The 21,768-nt window shown below is 43.6% G+C and overlaps 1 protein-coding gene across 1 annotated transcript; it reads left to right on the forward strand.

Moving 5' to 3' along the window:
- Positions 1 to 103: 103 nt before the first annotated feature.
- MCOLN1 (mucolipin TRP cation channel 1) lies at positions 104 to 16,553 on the forward strand. Its single transcript, XM_077262335.1, has 14 exons — positions 104 to 204; positions 5,009 to 5,205; positions 6,540 to 6,707; positions 10,413 to 10,563; positions 10,649 to 10,715; positions 11,103 to 11,199; positions 11,338 to 11,437; positions 11,580 to 11,686; positions 11,770 to 11,919; positions 12,955 to 13,056; positions 13,411 to 13,533; positions 13,616 to 13,822; positions 13,919 to 14,055; positions 15,965 to 16,553. Exons 1-14 carry the CDS (start codon positions 141 to 143, stop codon positions 15,999 to 16,001), a joined length of 1,707 nt encoding a protein of 568 aa, XP_077118450.1. The 5' UTR covers positions 104 to 140; the 3' UTR covers positions 16,002 to 16,553.
- The last annotated feature ends 5,215 nt before the right edge of the window (positions 16,554 to 21,768 follow it).

A 21,768-nucleotide genomic window follows, 5' to 3' on the forward strand; every position in this document is an offset into this window, starting at 1 on the left:
ATGACCGGGCAGGGAAGGTCAGCTGATCAGAGCCAGACGGAGGGGAGAACTGATGGGACGGAGGCTGAGCGGGCTCCCGCGGACACAGCGCGTCCTCCTCCCGCGGACACAGCGCGTCCTCCTCCCGCAGACGAGACACGATGGGCTCCATGCGCCGGAGCCGCAGCCTGAGCGACAACCCCAAGTCCGGCCCAGCAACAGCAGGTACCGAGTGCGGCTGCGCCGTGCAGTGACCGGAGCCCTGTTATTAACCCCTTAGTGATGCAGACGTGGTTTTTCTTCCCATCTTCCAAATGGATTTTTTTTTTTTTTTTTCCCCTGACCCCATTTTCCCATCCAGTCACTGTCCTGAAAGAACTGCCCCAAAAATCCAACTGGTGTGAAAGGTTTCTAGAAAATGTTGTTTGTGGCCATGTCCTGAGACTGGTAACTGGGAGAAAGCCTGGCTCCCCCTAAGTTGTGCCTCTTGCTGTGTCCTCCTGGTCTGGGGGTCCGGGGTTGGTTTATTAGGGGCTGTTCTCCTGCTGGAGAGGGCTATGATCAACCACATCCTAGTGCCTTTTTTGGGGGGGCACTGGCTGTTAAAAAAGCAAAAATTCCTGGAATCAGGGTCTCTGTCCCTACATGACGCTGCTCTCAGATTACATGCAGAGCCCCTTTAAGCTTTGCTGCTCCTGGACTGCGGTGACCTTTCATCCTGCCGTAGGCTGCGCTCACACGATGCGGCCACGTTCCCCCTTTCCTCCTGATCTGAGTGGTGTTCGGGGTGTGCCGGCTGTGTCCGTCCCGTGCATGTGGCCCCAGGGTTACCTTTGCCCCCTGTCATGCTTGGATGCACTAGTATTGGTAACACAGTAATTTTTCCTTTTGGATTTACTCCTCCCTTTACAGAGATCGCCCATGCATAGGGGGTGACGGGTCCGTGTGTGACCACCGGAGAGGGCAGTGCTGCTGGAGCTCTGAACCCCCCCCTCCCCCCAAGATGCTGTGTATCTAATTTATCAATGCAGAGACCCCCATAGTAGTGGATGAGCCCCTACCTTTCCTTTATAGGGGGGTCCGGATTTTGATATCTACGGGACCCACATCTCCTCTGTAAGTTGGGGGTTCTTCCGCTCTCTGCCCTTCACGGCTGATACGGGAAAGACTTGCCAGCTCCAACGACGGGAGGTGTGAGACGCGGGTGTCAGGACTCATTTATTTCTATAGGCGTTACAGAAACGGTTCTCGGCTGTTCCTCCGATGGTCGGTGCCTGGATGGATTATTCCCATCTCACCCATGTAAACTTTGAGATCGGACTATCCCCTTAAAGTGGCCGTCCATGACTTGTGGAATCATCTATCCTACGGGAAGAATTGGGCGGCCGTATAACTCGGGCGAGGATCGTAACACAATACTCCAGCTGGCCGGCGGCTCTCCTGACTTGAGCGTGATGGCGTGTATTTCTATGCATCTCTCGGGTGGGTAGAGCCGACGGCCAGTCCGAGCATTGCGTTACGATCCTCGTCCGAGATACGACCATCTGACTCTTCCCTTACGGTGGGTCTTCAGTGTCAGGTTAGTGGGGGTCCGATAGTGTTTGAAGTGGTGCTTTTGCAAAGTTCTACATCGAAGTGAGCGCTGGAAAGACTTTGGTGGGTTCTGACGCCCTCCCACCCGCCCCAATCTGAAGACCTGTTCTAAGGATGGGGCACGGTCGTCACAGACCTGGACCACCTCTCTAACTTGTTTGTTCTAAAACATGAATATCCTTCTCGTTGCTTTAGAAGAGATTGATGCAAATTGTGGGGACAGAACCCTCTGATGCTTTGGTTTTTATGATGGCGGTTTTTGTATTTGATGAAGCACATGAGGATTATATTAAGTCTTGATGGACTCACGAGGGAAGGGGCACGGGACCGGCCTCACGGTTTCGCTGTCGGGATATTTTGCTTCGGGTCTAGTCCAGCAGATGGGAATGATGCCAGACGCTTTACATGATTAGATTGTGTGTAACTGTATGGAATGCAGGATAGTGCTGCAATATGAGGGTCTTCTATGGCATTATATATATATATATATATATATTTTTTTTTTCTTTTCTGAGAAAAAGCCATGTTTGGTACACGCTCCTTTTTTTTTTTTTTTTTTTTTTCTCTTATAGCGGCTATATTTTAGAAGTACATGGCAGAGGAATATACAGTGCCCCTTTAAATCTAGACGTCTTTGAGTTACAGGGGAGCTGCCTACATAGTTCTGTGCCTAATTTAGGCCTCCAGCAGTATTATAAAATTGTTACGATCTCCTACCGTCTACTGCTAATGAAATGGCTCTGCTTCTTATGCCCTAGTCTGTACAGCAAAGCTGCAGAAATCATCAGTCTGTTGTGTGACCTAATGGCCAGAATGAAAACTGCTCTATTCATACTTGTGTAAAATTATAAAAAAGGCTTCTAATCTAAAATATCATATTTTAAGCTGTACACAACGGCGAGGACTGATGTGAACGGGTCTGTTTTGTTTATGAAGGGCTGGACAAATCTCAAGATCCGAGTAACCAGTGTTTCTACAGATGTGCAAGTCAGCTCTAATCTACCAGAGCTTTAGGTCTTAAAGCTGTTAACGTGTCAAAAAAAAAAAATGACATGGAGTGGCATCCTTGAGTTTACACCTATTGTCAGACATTAATTTGTAGGCTCTAGAAAACGGGTGTCAGAGGGGCGGTAGTATTTTATGTGCACTGTGTGGCACAGGCTTCTGGTGATGAGCGATTACATATAATTATAGTGGACGATCCGCATGTGCAGTATGGCTAGGAGGTGACTGTCTGCTCCATCTCTCCGATACTAATGGATTCCTTACACCGTCTTGTCAGTGACATGTGCAGCATGGCTAGGAGGTGACTGTCTGCTTCGGTACTAATGGATTCCTTGCTCCGTCTTGTCAGTGACCAGTCTATGTGTAGTTCAGGTGGATGGAGTTCTGGGGATTTGCAGTAGGATTACTGAATCCGTGTTCTTGTAGCTCGTCTGTGCTGGAGGCAGGTACTTCTGTGGTCTTGTCTGGATGACGTCCGCGATGGTGACACCGGCAGATCTGTACCGGAGGGCATCTTCTGTGCACATAGCAAAAGTCATGAGGAACCAGCAAACAAGCTTACTTGTCAGTTTCACTGACTCGTGGGTGAAATGTTTCCCTCCCTTGGGGTTATTACTAGTGATGAGCGAGCGTGCTGGCATAAGGTGTTAGCTCAGCATGCTCCGGTGCTAACGGAGTGTCTTTGGCGTGATCGAACATTATGTCCCTGCGGCTGCATGTCTCTGTTCGACACATGCCTGGAATATATTACTTGAGCATGCTGAAGACACTCGGTTAGTACCGGAGCATGCTGAGAACACCTTATCCAAGTACGTTCGCTCATCACAACTTCTTATAAACTAAAAAAAATACAGAAAATTGAGCCGGAGTATGACTTGAAAAGATGCATAATGTAAAAGTATGTTCACACTGCCCATGGAAACAAACAAAAATCAAAGAAAAGGCAATGTGTGCATATACCCTGATGGGGGGGGGGGGGGGGGGAGTGCATTAAATAGTTAACATAGGGTACTTTAATAAAATTATTTAATGCAGTTGCTTTTTTACTTATTTATTTTCTTTCGGGTATATGCACACATTGTATTTTCTTTGGTAGTGGCTGTACCTGATGATATTATGGTGCAGGAAGTATTGAGGGTTGCAGCTTGCACCTTAATGTCATGTATAATCTTTGCTTGGGGGGGGGGGGGGACCCTTTAAAATAAGTACCATAACTCCTACACATTTCACAAGGTTACCTTTTGGCATACTTGTTTTGTGGTGTCCTCTATCCTTTTGCCCACTTCTTACTTCTGTGATATCTCGAATTCTGCTGACTTTTCAGAATGATTCATCGATGGTTTTAAATTTTATTTTTTTTTTTCCCTCCTTTTACCTCTGAATCTTGACATGTGCAGAGTTTATTCAGTAATGCGTCCGACCCATCAAACTGTGCTCTTCTCATTTCTTCTCCTAAAGTTCAGCCCTTTTTTTTTGTTTTTGTTTTTTTTTGTTTAATTTGAACTTCCACTTCATATATTCCATTTATAGCCATGTCATTGTTTTTGCTTATTTCCCATCATAATTTTGCCGCTCCCTTCATGCTGCCTCTCACATCCTGAAAGGCCGATGTCAATGGCCCATTGTTCTGTACTGACCCACTTGCTTTTTTTTTTTTTTGATCTGACTCTCCATAGTTCTTGTCTGTAACGTGGTTTATACTCCTTGATTCTACAGTGAAGTCCTCCAACCGCTGTACAAGAATAGGCTGACTACTACGGAGCGTGGTACAAACCACCCAAGGGAGGTGGACTGTTATCTTGTGGCCCACCCCATATGAGACATACCGTGAGCACTCCCCACTATTGACCACATGCCGCTTGTCAGAGTGGGCACACCATTTCCTATGAGAATTAGTTAGTTGGTCAGACTGACAACATCCAGTGAAAAGCAAAACCTAACAGGATACGCATATCCATTTTCTGACTACACCTATGTCTCCATGGTAAGACTACAAATGCAAAATAATCAGGTCCTGTAGTCGGTTTCCCTTTAGTCTGTCCCTCTATCAACGGTAAGTTAGCAAGAATAATCTGAGACATGGACAGTGATTGCAGAATCTGACTACATAGAACTTGTGTGTAGTCTGTTACCATGGTGATGATCAGGAGCTGTGGATACAAAGTGCAAATAACCATGATTATATATCACTCTACCTATTTTTGGGAATTTATTTTTTGTAATTTTTTTTGGACTCTTTTTCCTTTCTAATGAAGTGCTCAAATATTCTCTGTAATCTCAACCATTTTTTTTCTAACAACGTTTTCACAGTCCGTTGCCATTTCCTGATCGGAGCATGTCTATACTGTACACGACGTGGCCAACATAACGTCCCTCATGTTTATTCATCTTCGTGAAGATGTCCTCACCATTTTTCTGACTTATTTTGCAGCCGAGCGTCAGCGCCTCCTGTCTCCATCGCCCTGCTATGGCTCCAGGTTGTGTGAAGGATCCAGCCCAGAGGAGGTGCAGCTTCGGCGGCGGCTGAAGTATTTCTTTATGAGCCCTTGTGATAAGTACAGAGCCAAGGGGAGGAAACCGTACAAGTTGGCCCTGCAGCTAATCAAGATCATGTTGGTCACAGTACAGGTATGGCTGCTTTCAATCAGGGCTGTGCCGTCAGAGTCTGAGGTAAACCTTGTTCACACGTTCAGTATTTTACCTCAGTATTTGTAGGCTAAATCCAGGAGTGGGTGATAAATACAGAAGTGGTGATGTGTTCCTATTATACTTTTCCTCTCATTGTTCCAATCCTGGTTTTGGCTTACAAATACTGAGGTAAAAATACTGGCCAAATACTGAATGTGTCAACGTGGCTTAGTTTTGGTAGCAAGTCATAGAAATGTTCCGACTCCTGATGAGAAAAATCAGTTATAGTTTTAAGTTTCATAGAACATTACATTTCATATTGACATTTCTAACAGTAAAAGGCCCCTATTTATCAAGGGAATGGGGATAGCCAGGGTGTCCTAGTGGTGATAAAAAATAACTTCTCACCCTTTGTGGTTTTTCTCCTGTCCCTTATGTTGCTGCTTCAAGTTGCTTAATAATTGTTGGTCAGACATTTTTAATTATTGGTCGTTCATGGAGTCCGAGCCAGCTTCCCTACTTCATAGCCCCACTTTTGATAACGTTCGACTGTTTTCAGTAGGACGAGGGGAATTAACTCATCTTTAGCAACATCTAAGGCTAGGTTCACATTTGCGTTGCGTCGGGCGCAGGTTCGGCAACGCATAGCGACGCATGCGTCATGCGCCCCTATATTTAACATGGGGGCGCATGGACATGCGTTGTCTTGCGTTTTGTGACGCATGCGGCATTTTTGGCGCAAGCGTCAGGGCGCAGAGGACGCTGCATGATGCAGTTTTTTTGCGCCAAAAATCATGCCAAAAATGGACGCATCCGTCACAAAGCAATGAGTTGTGCATGCGTTTTGCCTGCATTGTGCATTGCGTCGCTGACGCAATGTCCAATAACTCAAATGTGAACGTAGCCGAACAATGGCTGTTAAATTCAACATACGTGAACCTTTGGCCAACTGACACAGGCCGAACAAATATTTGAAACTTTTTGTTTTATTTATAATTTTTTTTTTTTAACGTCACATCATCTCAACATGGTATAAGTCAAACGTCATCTTGCCCTGTAAAAAAAACAAAACAAAAACAAACAAAGTAAGTCATACAGCTCCATCGACCAGAAAATAAAACCGTGTTAGGTCTCAGAAAATAGCAACACAACCCAAACGTTTATTTGCAAACTTGGTTTTTTGTTTTTTTTTTTCTCCCCAACAACTAAAATAGTGTGAATAATAATAATACACAAACTGGACATGTTTGGCATTTCTGTAATCTAACTGAAGAGCAGAATTACATTGCGAGGCAAGTTTCCGCCAGTCCTCATCCCTGTCTCTTCTCTCGCAGCTGATCCTGTTTGGTCTCAGTAATCAGATGGTTGTGCAGTTTAGGGAGGAGAACACGGTGGCGTTTAAGCATCTCTTCCTGAAGGATTACACGGACGATTCAGATAAGTCCTACGCCGTCTACACCCAGAGCGACGTCTACGAGCACTTGTTCTATGCAGTGGAGCAGGTAAGGGACACTACTGTAACCCATACACTCGTGCTACTCCTGCGTCTCTCTCCCATTCTTCAATAGTCACATGTCCCTTTTTTTTTTTTTTTTTTTTTTTTGGTGGTTGTCCTCTAATAAAACATTCCCCCCCCCCCCCCTTCAATAAGATAATAGCACTTATCCTCACTTCCAGTATAGGTGCTGGCTTTTACAAGTTTCACGTGACCTGACAATTTACTGGGGCTCTCATTACGTTTTGTCTCGCGAGCACTATGGCCAGTTAGCTCAGGCTTCACTCTCTTCTCCTTAAACAAATCAAGACATCTGGAGAAAGCAAGAGCTGCGACTGCCCTCACTTCCTCTGGATGTCTGATTTGTGCAAAGGAGGAGAGTGAAGCCAGTGCGAATTGGCCTCAGGGATCGCGTGACATAATGTCATGCAATCCCCGGGAGAGCCAGTGCTGACACCGCCGGAATGACACTAGAAGTGAGTGTGTTTTACTTGGGAAAGAGGGGGGGGGGGAGCAGGGATTTGAAGAGGTTCTCTGAATAGTGGACAACCCCTTTAAGTAAAACCTTAAATGAATAACTCATACTGTGCCGTTATTGACCAGAATCTAGGCCAGTGTTTCCCAACTCCGGTCCTCAAGAGCCACCAACAGGTCATGCTTTTTAGGATTTCCTAAAAAGCATGCAATTATCACCTGTGCAATACTAAGGAAATACTGAAAACATGACCTGTTGGTGGCTCTTGAGGACCGGAGTTGGGAACACTGATCTAGGCAAAAATCCAGAGAGTATGTGAAAGTGTAAGTACTCCCCTAAATCCACAGCTTGTAGAACCTCCTTCAAGCAGCAAGAGCTTGACATAATCAGTTTCTTTTAGACTTTATCAGTCTCTCATCATTCTTGGAGAGTTTTGCCAGCTTTCTACAACCTTTTTTAACCCCTTTTATGACATGCGCCATACATGCACTGCGCATTTCGAGTCTCCACCTTTGATATTGGCTCCACTGCTGAGCACACATCTTTCCTGGTACATGTCAGCTGTTTTGAACAGCTGACATGTGCCTGTAACAGCTGCGGGTGGAATCGCGATCCACCTGCGGCTGTTAACTTGTTAAATGCCGTTGTCAATCTGACAGCGGCATTTAATGCACGTTTCCATCACGTGATCAAGGGTCACCAATGGGTTGGCATGACAACCAGAGGTCTCCAGCAGACCTCTATGGTTGTCACTGCCAGATTGCTATGAGCGCCACCCAGTGGTCGGCACTCATGGCAAGTGAGCAATTCTGCTTCATACAGGCAATCTGACCATCGCCTTTATGTAGTAGAGCCAATCAGGGTTATTGCAGCTTCTAGTCTCCCATGGAAACTATTGAAGCATGTCAAAAGTAAAATCAAACGCACAAACAAAAAAAATAAAATAAAAAAATATATAAATTCAAATCGTCCCAATCAAAGTAAAACAATAAAAAAAATACACATTTGGTATTGCTGCGTTCAGGAGCAATTTCACCGCACTTCCCCCCCCCCCCCCCTATTTTTGAGAGTACACTGTATGGTAAAACCAATGGTGTAGTTCAAAGTACAACTCGTCCTGCAAATCACAATCCCTCACATGGCCATATTGACGGAAAAATAAAAAAGTTAAAGGCCCAGTCACACTTAGCGACGCTAAAGCGATCCCGACAACGATACGACCTGTCAGGGATCGTTGCTGCGTCGCTATGTGGTCGCTGGTGAGATCTTCCCAACGACGTAGCAGCGATGTAGCGACCTGTACAACGATGTCATATGGCAGCTATTATGACAATTAAGACCTCGATGAGGGACGTCCTGTGAGACGTTGTAGTCAACGAGGTCGTTGGTAAGGTGTCAAACACAGCGATGTGTGCTACCCAGCGGGACCTCAACGATCAAAAAAAGGTCCAGGCCATTCTGACACGACCAGCGATCTCACAGCAGGGGCCTGGTCGCTGCTACGTGTCACACATAGCGAGATCGCTACTGAGGTCGCTGTTGCGTCACAAAACTTGTCACTCAGCAGCGATCTCGCTAGAGACCTCGCTTAGTGTGATGGGGGCTTAAAAGGCTCTGGGAAGAAGGGGAGTGAAAAACGAATGCAGAAACGTAAAAGGGCTCCGTCATGAAGGGGTTCAGTCCAGAGGTTTGTGGAGATTTTTTTTCTGCATTGCTCTTAACCTTCCGCCACAACATTTCAATTGGGTTGTGGTGTAGACTTTGACTCTGCCATTACAACACCTTGATTCTTTCCTTTTTCGTCCATTCTGGAGTACATTTGCTGCTGTGCTTGGGCATAACAGGAAAATGATCCCCAGCTTTGGCATTGATGGACTCACATTAGAATCTAGAATACTTTTGGTGTAGAGAAGATCTCATGGTTGACTGCAAGTTACCCAGGTCCTGTAGCTGCAAAACCTGTCTAATTCATCACCCCTTCACCACCTTGCTTGATATTTGGTATGAGGTGTGTGCACTTATATGCTGTTTCATTCCAAACATGGTGCAGGACACCCTAGCCAAACATGTCTCATCTGTCCAAACAGCATTGCTGGAAAGCTCTTGGTTTGTTCAAATGCAATTTTGCATACTTTGTATGTGTGTGTTAAAGGGAATATGTTTTCTCCTGGCAACCCTTACAAACAAGCCATACTTCAATCCTTGAACTCTTAAAGGGCCACTGTCACCCCCTCCAGCCGTTATAAACTAAAAGAGCCACCTTGTGCAGCAGTAATGCTGCATTCTAACAAGGTGGCTCTTTTAGTTTTAGGTTCAAGTATACCCCCAAAAAAGCGATTTGATACTTAGCCATAATTTGTGTCTCTAGCCACGTAGGCGGGTCTTCCCTCCCCAGCTCGAAACGCTCCTCTGCCGTCACTCACATCTTCTTGGTCTTTCTGCGCCGCCCCCTCAGCGCTGTTTACGTTTTCAAACCGGCGCCTGCGCTGTGTAGTACTGTGCTGCGCAGTGAGCTCTGGCTGTCTGCCGTCCAAGCCAGGCTTTCACACTGTGCCTGCGCAGCACAGTAGTACACAGCGCAGGCGCCGGTTTGAAAACGTAAACAGCGCTGAGGGGGCGGCGCAGAAAGACCAAGAAGATGTGAGGACGGCAGAGGAGCTGGCCAAGCTGGGGAGGGAGGACCAGCCTAAGTATCAAATCGCTTTTTTGGGGGTATACTTGAACCTAAAACTAAAAGACCCACCTTGTTAGAATGCAGCATTACTGCTGCACAAGGTGGCTCTTTTAGTTTATAACGGCTGGAGGGGGGTGACAGTGGCCCTTTAACCTTGTAACTGAGGCCTTTAGAGCCAGAGCTGTAGCTCTTGGGTGTTTTTATTTTTTTTGTTTCTCGGAGTATTGCATTGTCTGACATTGGGCTGAATTTGATGAGACTTCTCAACTATTGCTATTGTCTTTCCTATTTGGGATTGTGATAAGACTTATGCCTGAGTGCTCCAGACCAACAAACTGCCTAAACTACTGCTTGTTATTGGAGGTGGTCACACTTGGCAATGAATAATAATTCATGGACATTTGATTAGCAACATCTAGTTGCTACTTGCCCTCTTAATTTCTATGGAAGAAATAAGGGTGTACTTACTTTTTTTTTTTTTTTTTTTCTTACCACTGCTCCTGCATTATTCTTATTCTTCAAACTTCTTGGTGTAAGTTTGCACTGTTTCCATTTTATCTCAGTTCATCTCATTACAAAACCAAACCACTGCTCGCTATGCGTACGTGCGCTCCGCCAACCAGTCGGCTCTCTCCATGTGCCAGCAGTATTACCGCAAGGGCCACATCGATCCTGCCAATGATACGTTCAATATCGATCCCAAAGTCATCTCAGGTAACTTTTTTTTTTTATCCAATCAAAATCTAACATGCATATAATTTGACTCTTCACATCCATCTTTCTGTGCGATCTCTTCTAGGTTGCGTGTACGCAGATCCCACCGAGACAGTTCACAACTACCGGAATTTTAGCATTAAATTTCACAAGTAAGCATTGCTGCCGAATGTCACAGCGTTTAACGAAATGAGCCCAAAAGTGAATGGCGCTGTAGTGAGCATGTGCGACCACCACTTATATAGGTCGCACATGCTCACTACTGCTCTATTCCCACAGGGCACTTTGTGGACCAGTTCTTATGATTTAGTGGGGGTCCCAATAATCATAAATTTTATTTGGTTGATCCTCATGCCTTTTTTTTTAACTTGTCGCTTGTGAAACTTAATACACATTAGCACAACTTGCTTTCCTGGCCCTCCTTGCACAGCTCTGTGCCTCCTACATTCTACAGGATTGTTACGTAGGACGCAGAAGATTCGCTTCCTGCAGGAATTTACCCTTTTTAATCTGATCGTTTTGCTTTTATTTTCTCTTAGGTTGATCAACATCACTGTACAGTTTCAGCTGAAGGCAATTAACATCCAGACCATCATTAATAACGAGATCCCGGACTGTTACACATTCACAATCACTGTGAGTCCTGTCCTCCTAGGGATTGTGCCGGAGGGAAGATCGCCCGTACAGCTCGGATGTCCTCTGTGTATAGCTATAGTTGACTTTATGCTTTTTTTTTTTTTTTTTTTTTTTTTTTCCCCTCTCCATCTTATGCAGATCATATTTGATAACCAAGCGCACAGTGGGAGAGTAAAAATACAACTGGACAATGATGCGACCATTAAGGAATGCAAGGATCCTAATGTACTTGGAAGAGGTGAGCAGCAGCACCAACTCTGTCTGAAAATATTGAGATGAATGTTTGCAAAACTTCCATTTATGTTTTTCTCCTCAATGTGAGCATTCTTTTAGGCGCCCCTCTTGGCTTTGGTATTTCAATATGTTGTACCTCCCAACAGCTGACAACCACTCTCGTTTGGCATTCGATGTCTTTGTGATCATTTCCTGTGTCCTCTCCTTCATCCTGTGCGGTAGATCCATCCTACGAGGCCTGAGGCTGCAGAGTGTAAGTTCGGTGTGTCGCTGCCGGGCTGTAGCGAGGCGCGTTACTCAGTGGTTTGCTGATACGCTATCACCTTGTGTCTGTAGGAATTTGCTACGTTTGTGCAGACTCGTCACTCCTTGGCTGTTTCCTTGTCGGAACGGCTGGAGTTCGTGAATGGCTGGTACCTGCTGCTCATCATTAGCGACATCCTCACTTTGTCCGGAACAGTCATGAAGATTGGGATCGAATCCAAGGTATCTCCCATGTGCAGCTGTTGGGATCAGACACTTTTGTCTCTGAGGCCTTATTTGCATTGAGTTTTTGGGTCGCCTGCACACACAAATGCAGATTTTGCAACTGAGAATCTGTAGAATATAGAATTGGTGAAGAAAACGTGATTTTACTAAATCTCATCATGATAGTTTGGAGATCTATCTCTCAGCAATCGACCTGCGTTAGATTCTTAAATTTTGTAGCAACTAGAGCTGGAAGAATTGTATCCCAGGACTCCAGGTCATCGGCCAGGTCAGTAATCTGTGACCACCGGACGGGGAGGCCTGTGAATCTCCTTATCATGTGGCATTGCTGGCTCCTCTGGGCCGGCATGACCTCATCATTGCAGAGTGAGACATAACACCTAGTCAAATAAACGAGCCGTGAATGTCTGGAGGGATTTGCTGACCTCCGATCCAGTGGTCACAGATTACTGACCTATCCGATTAGTCTTGAGTTCTGAGAATCAATTCTACCATCCGTACTTGACACTTCCTACAGTTTTCTATATAGATTAGTGAACTCCACAGCAAAACGTGCGTTTTGTACTCTTGGATTTTACTGCTAAATTGGTGAATAAAATCAGCCTTGCATGCAGGTATACTTGGCATGTACATCTGCAAAGAAAAATGTGACCATAGAGTTCCAATTTCAGACAGAAGACTAAAGCATGTCTTTTGGGTCTACATCTAGTCGGCGATGGTGATGTAGATCGTCCAAAGCTTTTTAATAGATTTTCTCAGTGTGCAAGGTAAATGGAGGCAAAATTAAGACCAGGTTCTAATGTGCTGGACCTTTTTTTTGGCTGCACTTCTACAAACATTCCATTTGTGGCCCTTTTAAAAGCAAATGACTGTCCTCAAGATGTTAGAATGTGGTTCTGGTGCCATCTCTAGGTGGCCTCTGTCTAGGTCCAACCCTTTTAAAAGTCCTCCACCCTATGTGTAGACTTAAGTCACTTACAGAGTCTGAAGTCTCGTTACATTTAGTTTCTTTGCCCGGTCTTCCATGTTTAGACGTTTGCCAGTTACGATGTCTGCAGCATCCTGTTGGGAACCTCGACCTTGCTGGTTTGGGTTGGCGTCATCCGATATCTGAGCTTCTTTCAGAAATATAATGTGAGTATTTTATTTCTGAATGGATCCTAAACTTTGCATGGTCTTGATCTATACAGCAGTAATCCTCAATCTAGCTGGCATTCTTGCTGCACGTGGCTTGGTCGGATGGTGCGGTGAGTGCAGGGACAATGGGTGCCTCTAAGTAACCAATAACCTACAAGAAAATTCCTAATACCTGGTGATCACTCACCATCAGTAATGGATCTGCTTCCTTATGGCAAAACTGTTATCCATCATTGGTGTTGATGAGATCTGCCTTTTGAGATGGTAACCTATCACATTTATAGATCCCTTTGCCAGCTTCTGGTTGTTTTTTACCTGCTTGGCATCACAAATGTTCCCTTTCTCCTGTAGGTTCTCATTGTGACACTCCGAGTTGCTCTACCCAACGTCATTCGTTTTTGCTGTTGTGCGGCTGTGATTTATCTGGGATATTGCTTCTGTGGCTGGATCGTGCTGGGACCCTATCATGTCAAGGTGAGGAAGACTTCCCTTCGCTCCTTCATCCTTGGTTCTGTCTCGCATCCAGTTTGTAGTAACATTGTGGTTTTTCTCCCAGTTTCGGTCCCTCTCGATGGTGTCTGAGTGCCTCTTCTCCCTTATAAATGGTGACGACATGTTTGTGACCTTCTCGGAGATGCAGAACAGCAACTATCTAGTATGGCTGTTCAGCCAGCTTTACCTATATACCTTCATCAGTCTTTTTATCTACATGGTCCTCAGTCTTTTCATTGCATTGATCACAGGAGCCTACGAGACCATCAAGGTAAACATTTTGGTTAATTGGTGGTCATTGTCCAGTTCCAAGTTCTTATCATTTTTTTTTTTTTTTTTTTTTATTGATGCTTTTTGGGGTCCCCAGTTTCAGAATGCTGGAGAAGAAAATGTATCTGCACTCCAGCAATACATAGCGGAGTGTAAGGACAGCCCCAGCTCGGGGAAATTCCGAAACATGAGCTCCGCCAACTGCTCGGTGTTCTGCTGCTGCTGCCCACAACAGTGAGTATCGGCCATTAATGCTTTCTTTAAAGGGAATTTGTCATCAGAATGGTGGTGATGCAGCTTACAATGCCCAGATATAATATATTATGTTATATTCTTATATTTCTATAGAAGCATTAACACAAAACCGGTCTAAATTACGATTGTCATAGGTGGGCCACACCTATTTAGTTAAAATTATATGGATGCCTCAACTATGTTTTACACAATTCCCCGATCTGGGTACCCCAGAGATACTTTTATTAAAAGTAACCTCCTGTTCAGGGAACTAATCTGGGGTAAGCTAAGCAAGAATTCGACTGGTAGCATTGCAAAGAGACCAATGTGATGGTGGTCTGTGAGTTCCAAATCCGTGGGCTTTTTTATGGTAGCCCAACTCCAACATATTAGGGCATGACATGATCCTAAACGTAGAGGAGCACAGAGTCTTCTCAGTCATCTAGGTTATATGAAACCTTTGAGGCTCATAATCTTAGGGTTTCTTTGGGTTCATCTCCAACGTTCTTACTTCGTCGGCTATGGTGGAAGGTTAGAAATTCAGAGCCTACAAGGGATCACTCACTTTGGGAAACCCCTTGGCTTTCTAATCTTTACCAGGAAGGGGGTTTAGTAGGTTTATTTTTGAGGGGGATCTACAGTCACTTTTATGTTTTGGTAGGTGACTAGATGAATTAATTTTCTCAACTACAAAATGAGTTTGGGATACCTACCCCCGAACTGTATAAATGCCTTCATCTGAAACCTGAATATCAGGCAAAGGGACTTATCCTGGAGGCCATATACCTAAGAATATGATAATACGTAGAATCACTACTTAACTCTAGTGGTCTGATCTCGGGACTATACAGTTTTTTGTTTTTTTTGTTTTGTTTTTTTTTTAAATCTGGTTTTGGCAAAGTATCCATTACATTCCAAAATAAAATGGGAAAGTGTAATGGGCCCTATAGGAGAAGGTCAATGGCAAGAAATCTTGGTGAAGTCAGCAAGTATACAGAACACATCAATTCCTATTCAACATAGGATTTGGCTGGAATCCTATTTGTGAAAGTTGTCTGTAAAACAAAAAACAAAACCTGGAAATGATTGAATTGAGCAAACCTCCATTTATAGTGTTAGTGTGTGTCTGACTACTGATAAATATGGTAAGACGGCTGTGTCCCCTTATCTTGTGGGATCTGTTTTTCTTTTTTGTTGGGAATAAACCTTTAAGGATATTTACAATTTCCAAGATCCTACCCCGATATGCAGTAGGAATAATAACAAATGCATATACATCCTTTTAGAAATGTAGTATAGTTCTTCTGCTTTGCTATTTCTTTCCTCATGTGCAGTGCATTGCAGTAGCTTGGGTATCCATGGCTACGACCACTAGCAACTAGCTAACTGTCATAACCATGATACCTTAAGCTACTGGAGTGTCCTGCACATGAAAAAAAAGAAACCATGGTGAATCAGGAGAACTGTACTAGATTTCTAATTGGAGGAATTTGCTAATATTCCTATTACATATTGGGATAGGATCTTGGAGATGGGAATACCCCTTTTTTAAATGTGATAATCTTCAATAAAAAAAAATAAAAATCTAATTTTAGTTTTATTCTGTTGGTTACTATGATTTGCTATTTAGCCATGTCATATGCCAATAGTCTATCTAAGGTTGGGGTTCTTTCCTTTTGGAGAAGACTCTGGTCCCAAGTCATATGGTAATGCACGTTGGCGTATAGGATAGTTATCTCCAGTCGGCAGCTTTCTTCCTCTTAGAATCTTCATTCCATACTGTAAACGTATGTTATTCGATCTTTCATGACATTCTTTCTTTCATCTCACTGACCTTTTTCCACTGCACACCACGTTACATGCTCATCCTCCACGTTAGTCAGCTTTACATTTCCTGTTTCCTCTACAGAGCTGAAGGTGATGAAGACCAAGTGATTATTAATTGAAGACCACCTTTCTCATCCTGTATAAAGATGGATTCCTCCATATTGGCCTTGGGGATTTTTATTCCATTTTAAGGACTTTGTTTTAAAGCGACGCTCTTGGTTGGTTTTTTTTTTTTCATTTTTTTTTTTTTTTTGTCTATAAAGACATTTTTAAATAACTCCTAAGCCTTAGACCACAGCGCCTAAAGGTGGAAGCTCTATCCAAGACGAGGACCTCTGACATTAAGCTAGAACTGTATCACCAGATACTTTTTATGGAGTGTTTTTTTAACATAGAAGAATTATTAGTATATGTCATAATTTACAGATTATATTCGAGGGTCAAGCAAAAGAATGTGTGTGAATTTGTTGGGGACAGAACCGGGGAGAGATGCCTTACTTGAAGTCGGAGAAGTCCGTAGAATCAACCGACCAGGCCAAGCGCACAACTGGACATTTATATTGTCAATTATCTGCAGCCTGTTGGTTGTGGAGATGAGTTTTAATTTAATATATATATTTTTTTTAATGCCACTTTTACCATATGAGAATAAAGTGTCACCGTACACAATATTTCGCGTTGTCTTGGCCTTTTAGTTGGGAAATTTGCTGGAGGAGTTCAATGACCAATTACGGGAGAGCTTCTGAGAAACCAAGGGTGCTAAGCGCGATTGTGGCCAACAACATGCTGGAGTATCTTTCATTTCCTGGAAGACTATGGGTTAATCCTCTTCTTATAAAATGTCTAAAATGCTCCTGGTTTATTAATGATGTGCGCAGAGCATCGGTGCTTGGTAAGACACGAAGAGTGAAATGTCCAACAGGTATACCAAAATGTGGCAAATAGTTTGATTAAATCTTGATGTTGCCATTTGCTGTCCTAATTATAGGAAGGTATATCCAACGGTCTGAAAATCTGTAGTGTTGTGGGTGGGATTTGACCCCCCCCCCATCATGCCAATTGTTTCTCCATTCTTCGCTATGTAAGGGATGCAATTAGAGTTGAGTTTGAAGATGTAGATGAACAATTATACATTCAAACACAAATACAGTGGGTACAGAAAGTATTGCAGCCATTTGGTAAATTCAAAAAGTTAATTTCTTTTTCTCATTAATGTACACGCTGCACCCCATCTTGACTGTAAAAACTTAATAAAGAAAAGCTGAAATATCACATGGTCATAAGTATTTAGACCCTTTGCTCAGACACTCATATTTAAGCCACATATTGTCCATTTCCTTGTGATCCTCCTTGAGATGGTTCTACCCCTTCATTGGAGTCCATCTGTGTTTAATTAAACTGATAGGTGTGTGGCTTTCCAAATCAAGTCCTGTCTATATAAGACCTCACAGCACATGTCAGACCAAATGAGAATCATGAGGTCAAAGGAACTGGTCAAGCAGCTCAGAGACAGAATTGTGGCAAGGCACAGATCTGGCCAAGGTTACAACAGAATTTCTGCAGTACTCAAGGTTCCTAAGAGCACAGTGGCCTCCATAATCATTAAATGGAAGAAGTTTGGGGCCACCAGAAGTCTTCCTATACCTGGCCGTCCAGCCAAACTGAGCAATCGTGGGAGAAGAGCCTTGGTGAGAGAGGTAAACAAGAACCCCAAGATCACTGTGGCTGAGCTCCAGAGATGCAGTAGGGAGATGGGAGAAGGTTCCACAAAGTCAGCTATCACTGCAGCCCTCCACCAGTCGAGCCTTCATGGCAGAGTGGCCCGACGGAAGCCTCTCCTCAGAGCAAGACATATGAAAGCCCGCATAATGCTTAAAAAACACATGAAGGACTCTCGGACTATGAAAAATAAGATTCTCTGGTCTGATGAGATGAAGAGAGACTTTTTGGTGGTAATTCTAAGCTGTATGTGTGGAGAAAACCAGGCACTGCTTATCACCTGCCCAATACAATCCCTACAGTGAAACATGGTGGCAGCATCATGCTATGGGGGTGTTTTTCAGCTGCAGGGAAAGGATGACTTTTTGTCATTAAAGGAAACCTGAACGCGGCCAAGTACAGAGATATATCCTGGATGAAAACCTCTTCCAGAGTGCTCTGGACCACTGTCTTGTTGGAAGGTGAACCTTCGGCCAAGTCTATGACTCTAAGCACACAGCTAAAATAACAAAGGAGTGGCTTCAGAACAACTCTGTGACCATTCTTGACTGGCCCAGCCAGAGCCCTGACCTAAACCCAATTGAGCATCTCTGAAGAGACCTGAAAATGGCTGTCCACCAACGTTCACCATCCAACCTGACGGAACTGGAGAGGATCTGCAAGGAAGAATGTCCGAGGATTCCCAAATCCAGGTGTGAAAAACTTGTTGCATCATTCCCAAGAAGACTCATGGCTGTACTAGCTCAAAGGGGGTATCTACTCAATACTGAGCAAAGGGTCTGAATACTTATGACCATGTGATATTTCAGTTTTTCTTTTTTAAAACCTTTGCAAAATTTGTACATTTCTGTTTTGTTTTTTCAGTCAATATTGATTCTGGTCTGAGCACATGATCTTTCAAGGCTGTAAGAGAACGGGGGAGAAAAGAGATGTTTGGTTTTTTTTTGTTGTTGTTTTTTTATAGAACAGAACAAGGTTTTGATTCTTATAATCTTTGGGTCAAACAGGATCCATGTCCCACAGGCATGTTCTTAATTCTGAGAACAGTACAGCATGTCCTGACCACAATCGGTCGTCTTGAGTACATGCCCCTTCTGAATGGAGTGGTGGATGGACACACTCTCTCTCTCCACCACTTTTTTTTTTTTATTACTATATAAATGGGGGAGAACCGCACTCCTCAATCCCACAGAAAACCAAAATAACTTTTAAACAAGAACTGTTCCGCCCAGTATGTTAGTGCACAAGCACGCTACGGACTGAGGAACATGTATAAAAAAAAAAATAAAAAAAAAAACATTGCAGTGCAACAGACAATGTTGCGCTGTTCCAGCTAATCAAAAGATGAGCCAGGAGTGCCGGTAGGTAAGGAGAATTGCACGGCTCCCTTCCTGCATGCATCAGTTACTGACTTTGGCCTATGGACCAGAGTCCTGCACATTGATACTTTCATCTAATAAAGGGGTTAATTTCCTCATCAGTTCCCTCTATAGCTGACTAAAGTGGGAAAGGAGGGCTTATTTAATGAATGGCCTTCAGCTCGATCTCTGGCCATAGCGACTTGTAGAAAAATCGATCTTGGTAGGTCCACCAGGGTCTTCTGTTATCTTGATAGTTTCAAGTCATTGGGTTGCTGGTCTACCTCTTCTAGACTATCAAAAACCAGATGCACAGGTATCGAATTAATTTGTGACTAACATAAACTAATACCTAAAATATATAGACTTTATTAAATTCAGCATGACAAACAAACACTTGAAGGCACCAAGCCTATAAAAAAACTCGTGATTCTGTGTTACTATATAATTGGATCCCTATAAAACCCTAAGGGACCCTAGTATACCCTTCCTACCAGCGGAGGTTGGCACCCTAGCTTGAACGCAAACTGGCGCCCCCGCTCACCGACTGCATACCCTAGAAGCACCCTATTATTCCCTACATGGGTGCAGAGTATAGCCGATAACTTATTGATAGATAAACCAGCTGAGCCCTGGTGATAGAAAAAAGGAGGGGAGGTGAACCCGATCAATTAATAAAACTAGATAACCACCTGCTTATAATCAGGAACCTTAGCTAAATGGTAACACTCAAATCACAGCAAAAACAAAAAACAAACCAATCAAAAAACCGGATAACTGAACATAATTCAGTGATGGAGAATAGCACGATAAAGCCTAATATACTCCTCCCTACACTCACCCTAATCAGGTCCTCCCTACCTGACAGCGGAGGCTGGCACCCTAGATAAATACGTAATATGGCGCTCCCGTCGACTAACCCTCACTTTCCCTTAAAATTGACCTCTGCTTTCAAACGGAGAAAAAAAGAAATGTGAGAGGGAAAAACCAAAAAGTGAGGGAAAACAATATTCGTGAGTGAAGGAGGGGGATCAGAATCCAAAAAGAAAAGCAATGGTGCATTAAAGGTTTATTAGATATCATATAAACAAGGTAGATAATACAACATATTTACTAAAAAAAATAATAATCCAATGAGACCAGTATCATATTCATATACCGCATATACTATTCATATTGCACCAGTTCTGCTATTGCACTCTCCCCACTATAATACACAACAATGATAACACTGAGACCCTAAAGATATATACATGCCTCTGAATAAAGACTACACAAGTAGACATGGGTGCGCTCAGAAGGTATATGTCCTTCAAAATAATTCTCTTCAATAAAGCAGTACGAAAATACACTGATCACTTAATAAGGTGATCACCAAGGTGGACCCGTAACATAGATACACAATACTTTCACTGTGTCCTTATTAACAATATACTCAATAGTAGAGCCACAACATATTGCACCAAATCCCTTATTGTTTTTCCTTAAACCAGTAAGCCATGATAATGGGTTCTTATCTGAAATCCGGATAATGTATAGATGCCTCAACGCGTTTCACTTCCATTATAAAAGTTCATCAGGAGGCGGATGGATAAGCCAGCGTCCAAAGATAAAAAAGACTGGTGGCCGTCACAACATCGTATTTGCAGGAACCTCTTCACCTTGTTCTTTCTATTCTTCCAACCATGATGTCCTTCTTCAGTGATTGCTCTCCTCGTATGATTTGTCCAAAGTAGGCAAGTCGTAGCTTGGTGATCCTTGCTTCGCGTGACATGTTTAGCTTGATTTGTTCCAAAATTTGTTTGTTCTTCTTGCCTCTATTTGCTTGTTGTTTGGGGTTTTTTTTTGTTTTGTTTTTTTTTTGGCTCCAGGTTCCAAAAATTGTCTCGTGGGGTAAAGAAAGTGAAATTATCACTACTTGTGCACTGGATGTGTTTTTCTCGGACCCATAGAACTGTATTGGCCCTTGTCATCCACGATACTAGAGAAAAATGGACATGTCTCCATAAGGCTACTTTCACACTAGCGTCGTATTCGGCCCGTCGCAGTGCGTCGGGCCGACGTACCGACGCTAGCAGTGAATGCGCCGCACAACGGGGGCAGCGGATGCATTTTTCCAGCGCATCCGCCGCCCCATTGTGAGGTGCGGGGAGGTGGGGGCGGAGTTCCGGCCGCGCATGCGCGGTTGGAAATGGCGGTCCGTCAGCAGCAAAAAAGTTACATGTAACGTTTTTTGCAGCTGACGGTCCGCCACAATACGGCGCAACTGTCGCACGACGGTTGGGACGTGTGGCAAAGCGTCGCAATGCGACGCTAATGCAAATCAATGGTGAAAAAACGCATCCTGCAAGCACTTTTGCAGGATGCGTTTTTCCAACCAAACGAGGCATAGCGACGTGCAGTGCACGACGCTAGTGTGAAAGTAGCCTAAGTTTTGCACAGACACAAGGTCCGTGAAAAAACACGGACATATGAACAGCAGCATAGGTTATAATGTGTACATGTGCTATCCATGTGCCATACTGAAGTTGTTTTTTTTTTTAACTCCTTTGCTCTGATTTATCAAAACGTATATGCCAGAATTCTGGTGTAAAAAGCCTTAAATTCTCATTTTTGTTGCTGAAGTTTGTTAAAGGCGTTTTTTTGTGGATCCTCCGCCATCTAGTGGCATCTGCAGGTTCCGCTTTAGATTTGGCTTGTTGGGGGATTTGGAGCATTGTGCTTTGCACTTGAATTAAAAAATTCACATTAAGGTTGTTTTGGGTTTTTTATTCCTGCCAAAAAACAAAAACAAATGTAGAACTAACAC

The sequence above is a fragment of the Ranitomeya variabilis genome, chromosome 5, assembly GCF_051348905.1.
Source record: "Ranitomeya variabilis isolate aRanVar5 chromosome 5, aRanVar5.hap1, whole genome shotgun sequence".
Taxonomy (NCBI): Eukaryota; Metazoa; Chordata; class Amphibia; order Anura; family Dendrobatidae; genus Ranitomeya; species Ranitomeya variabilis.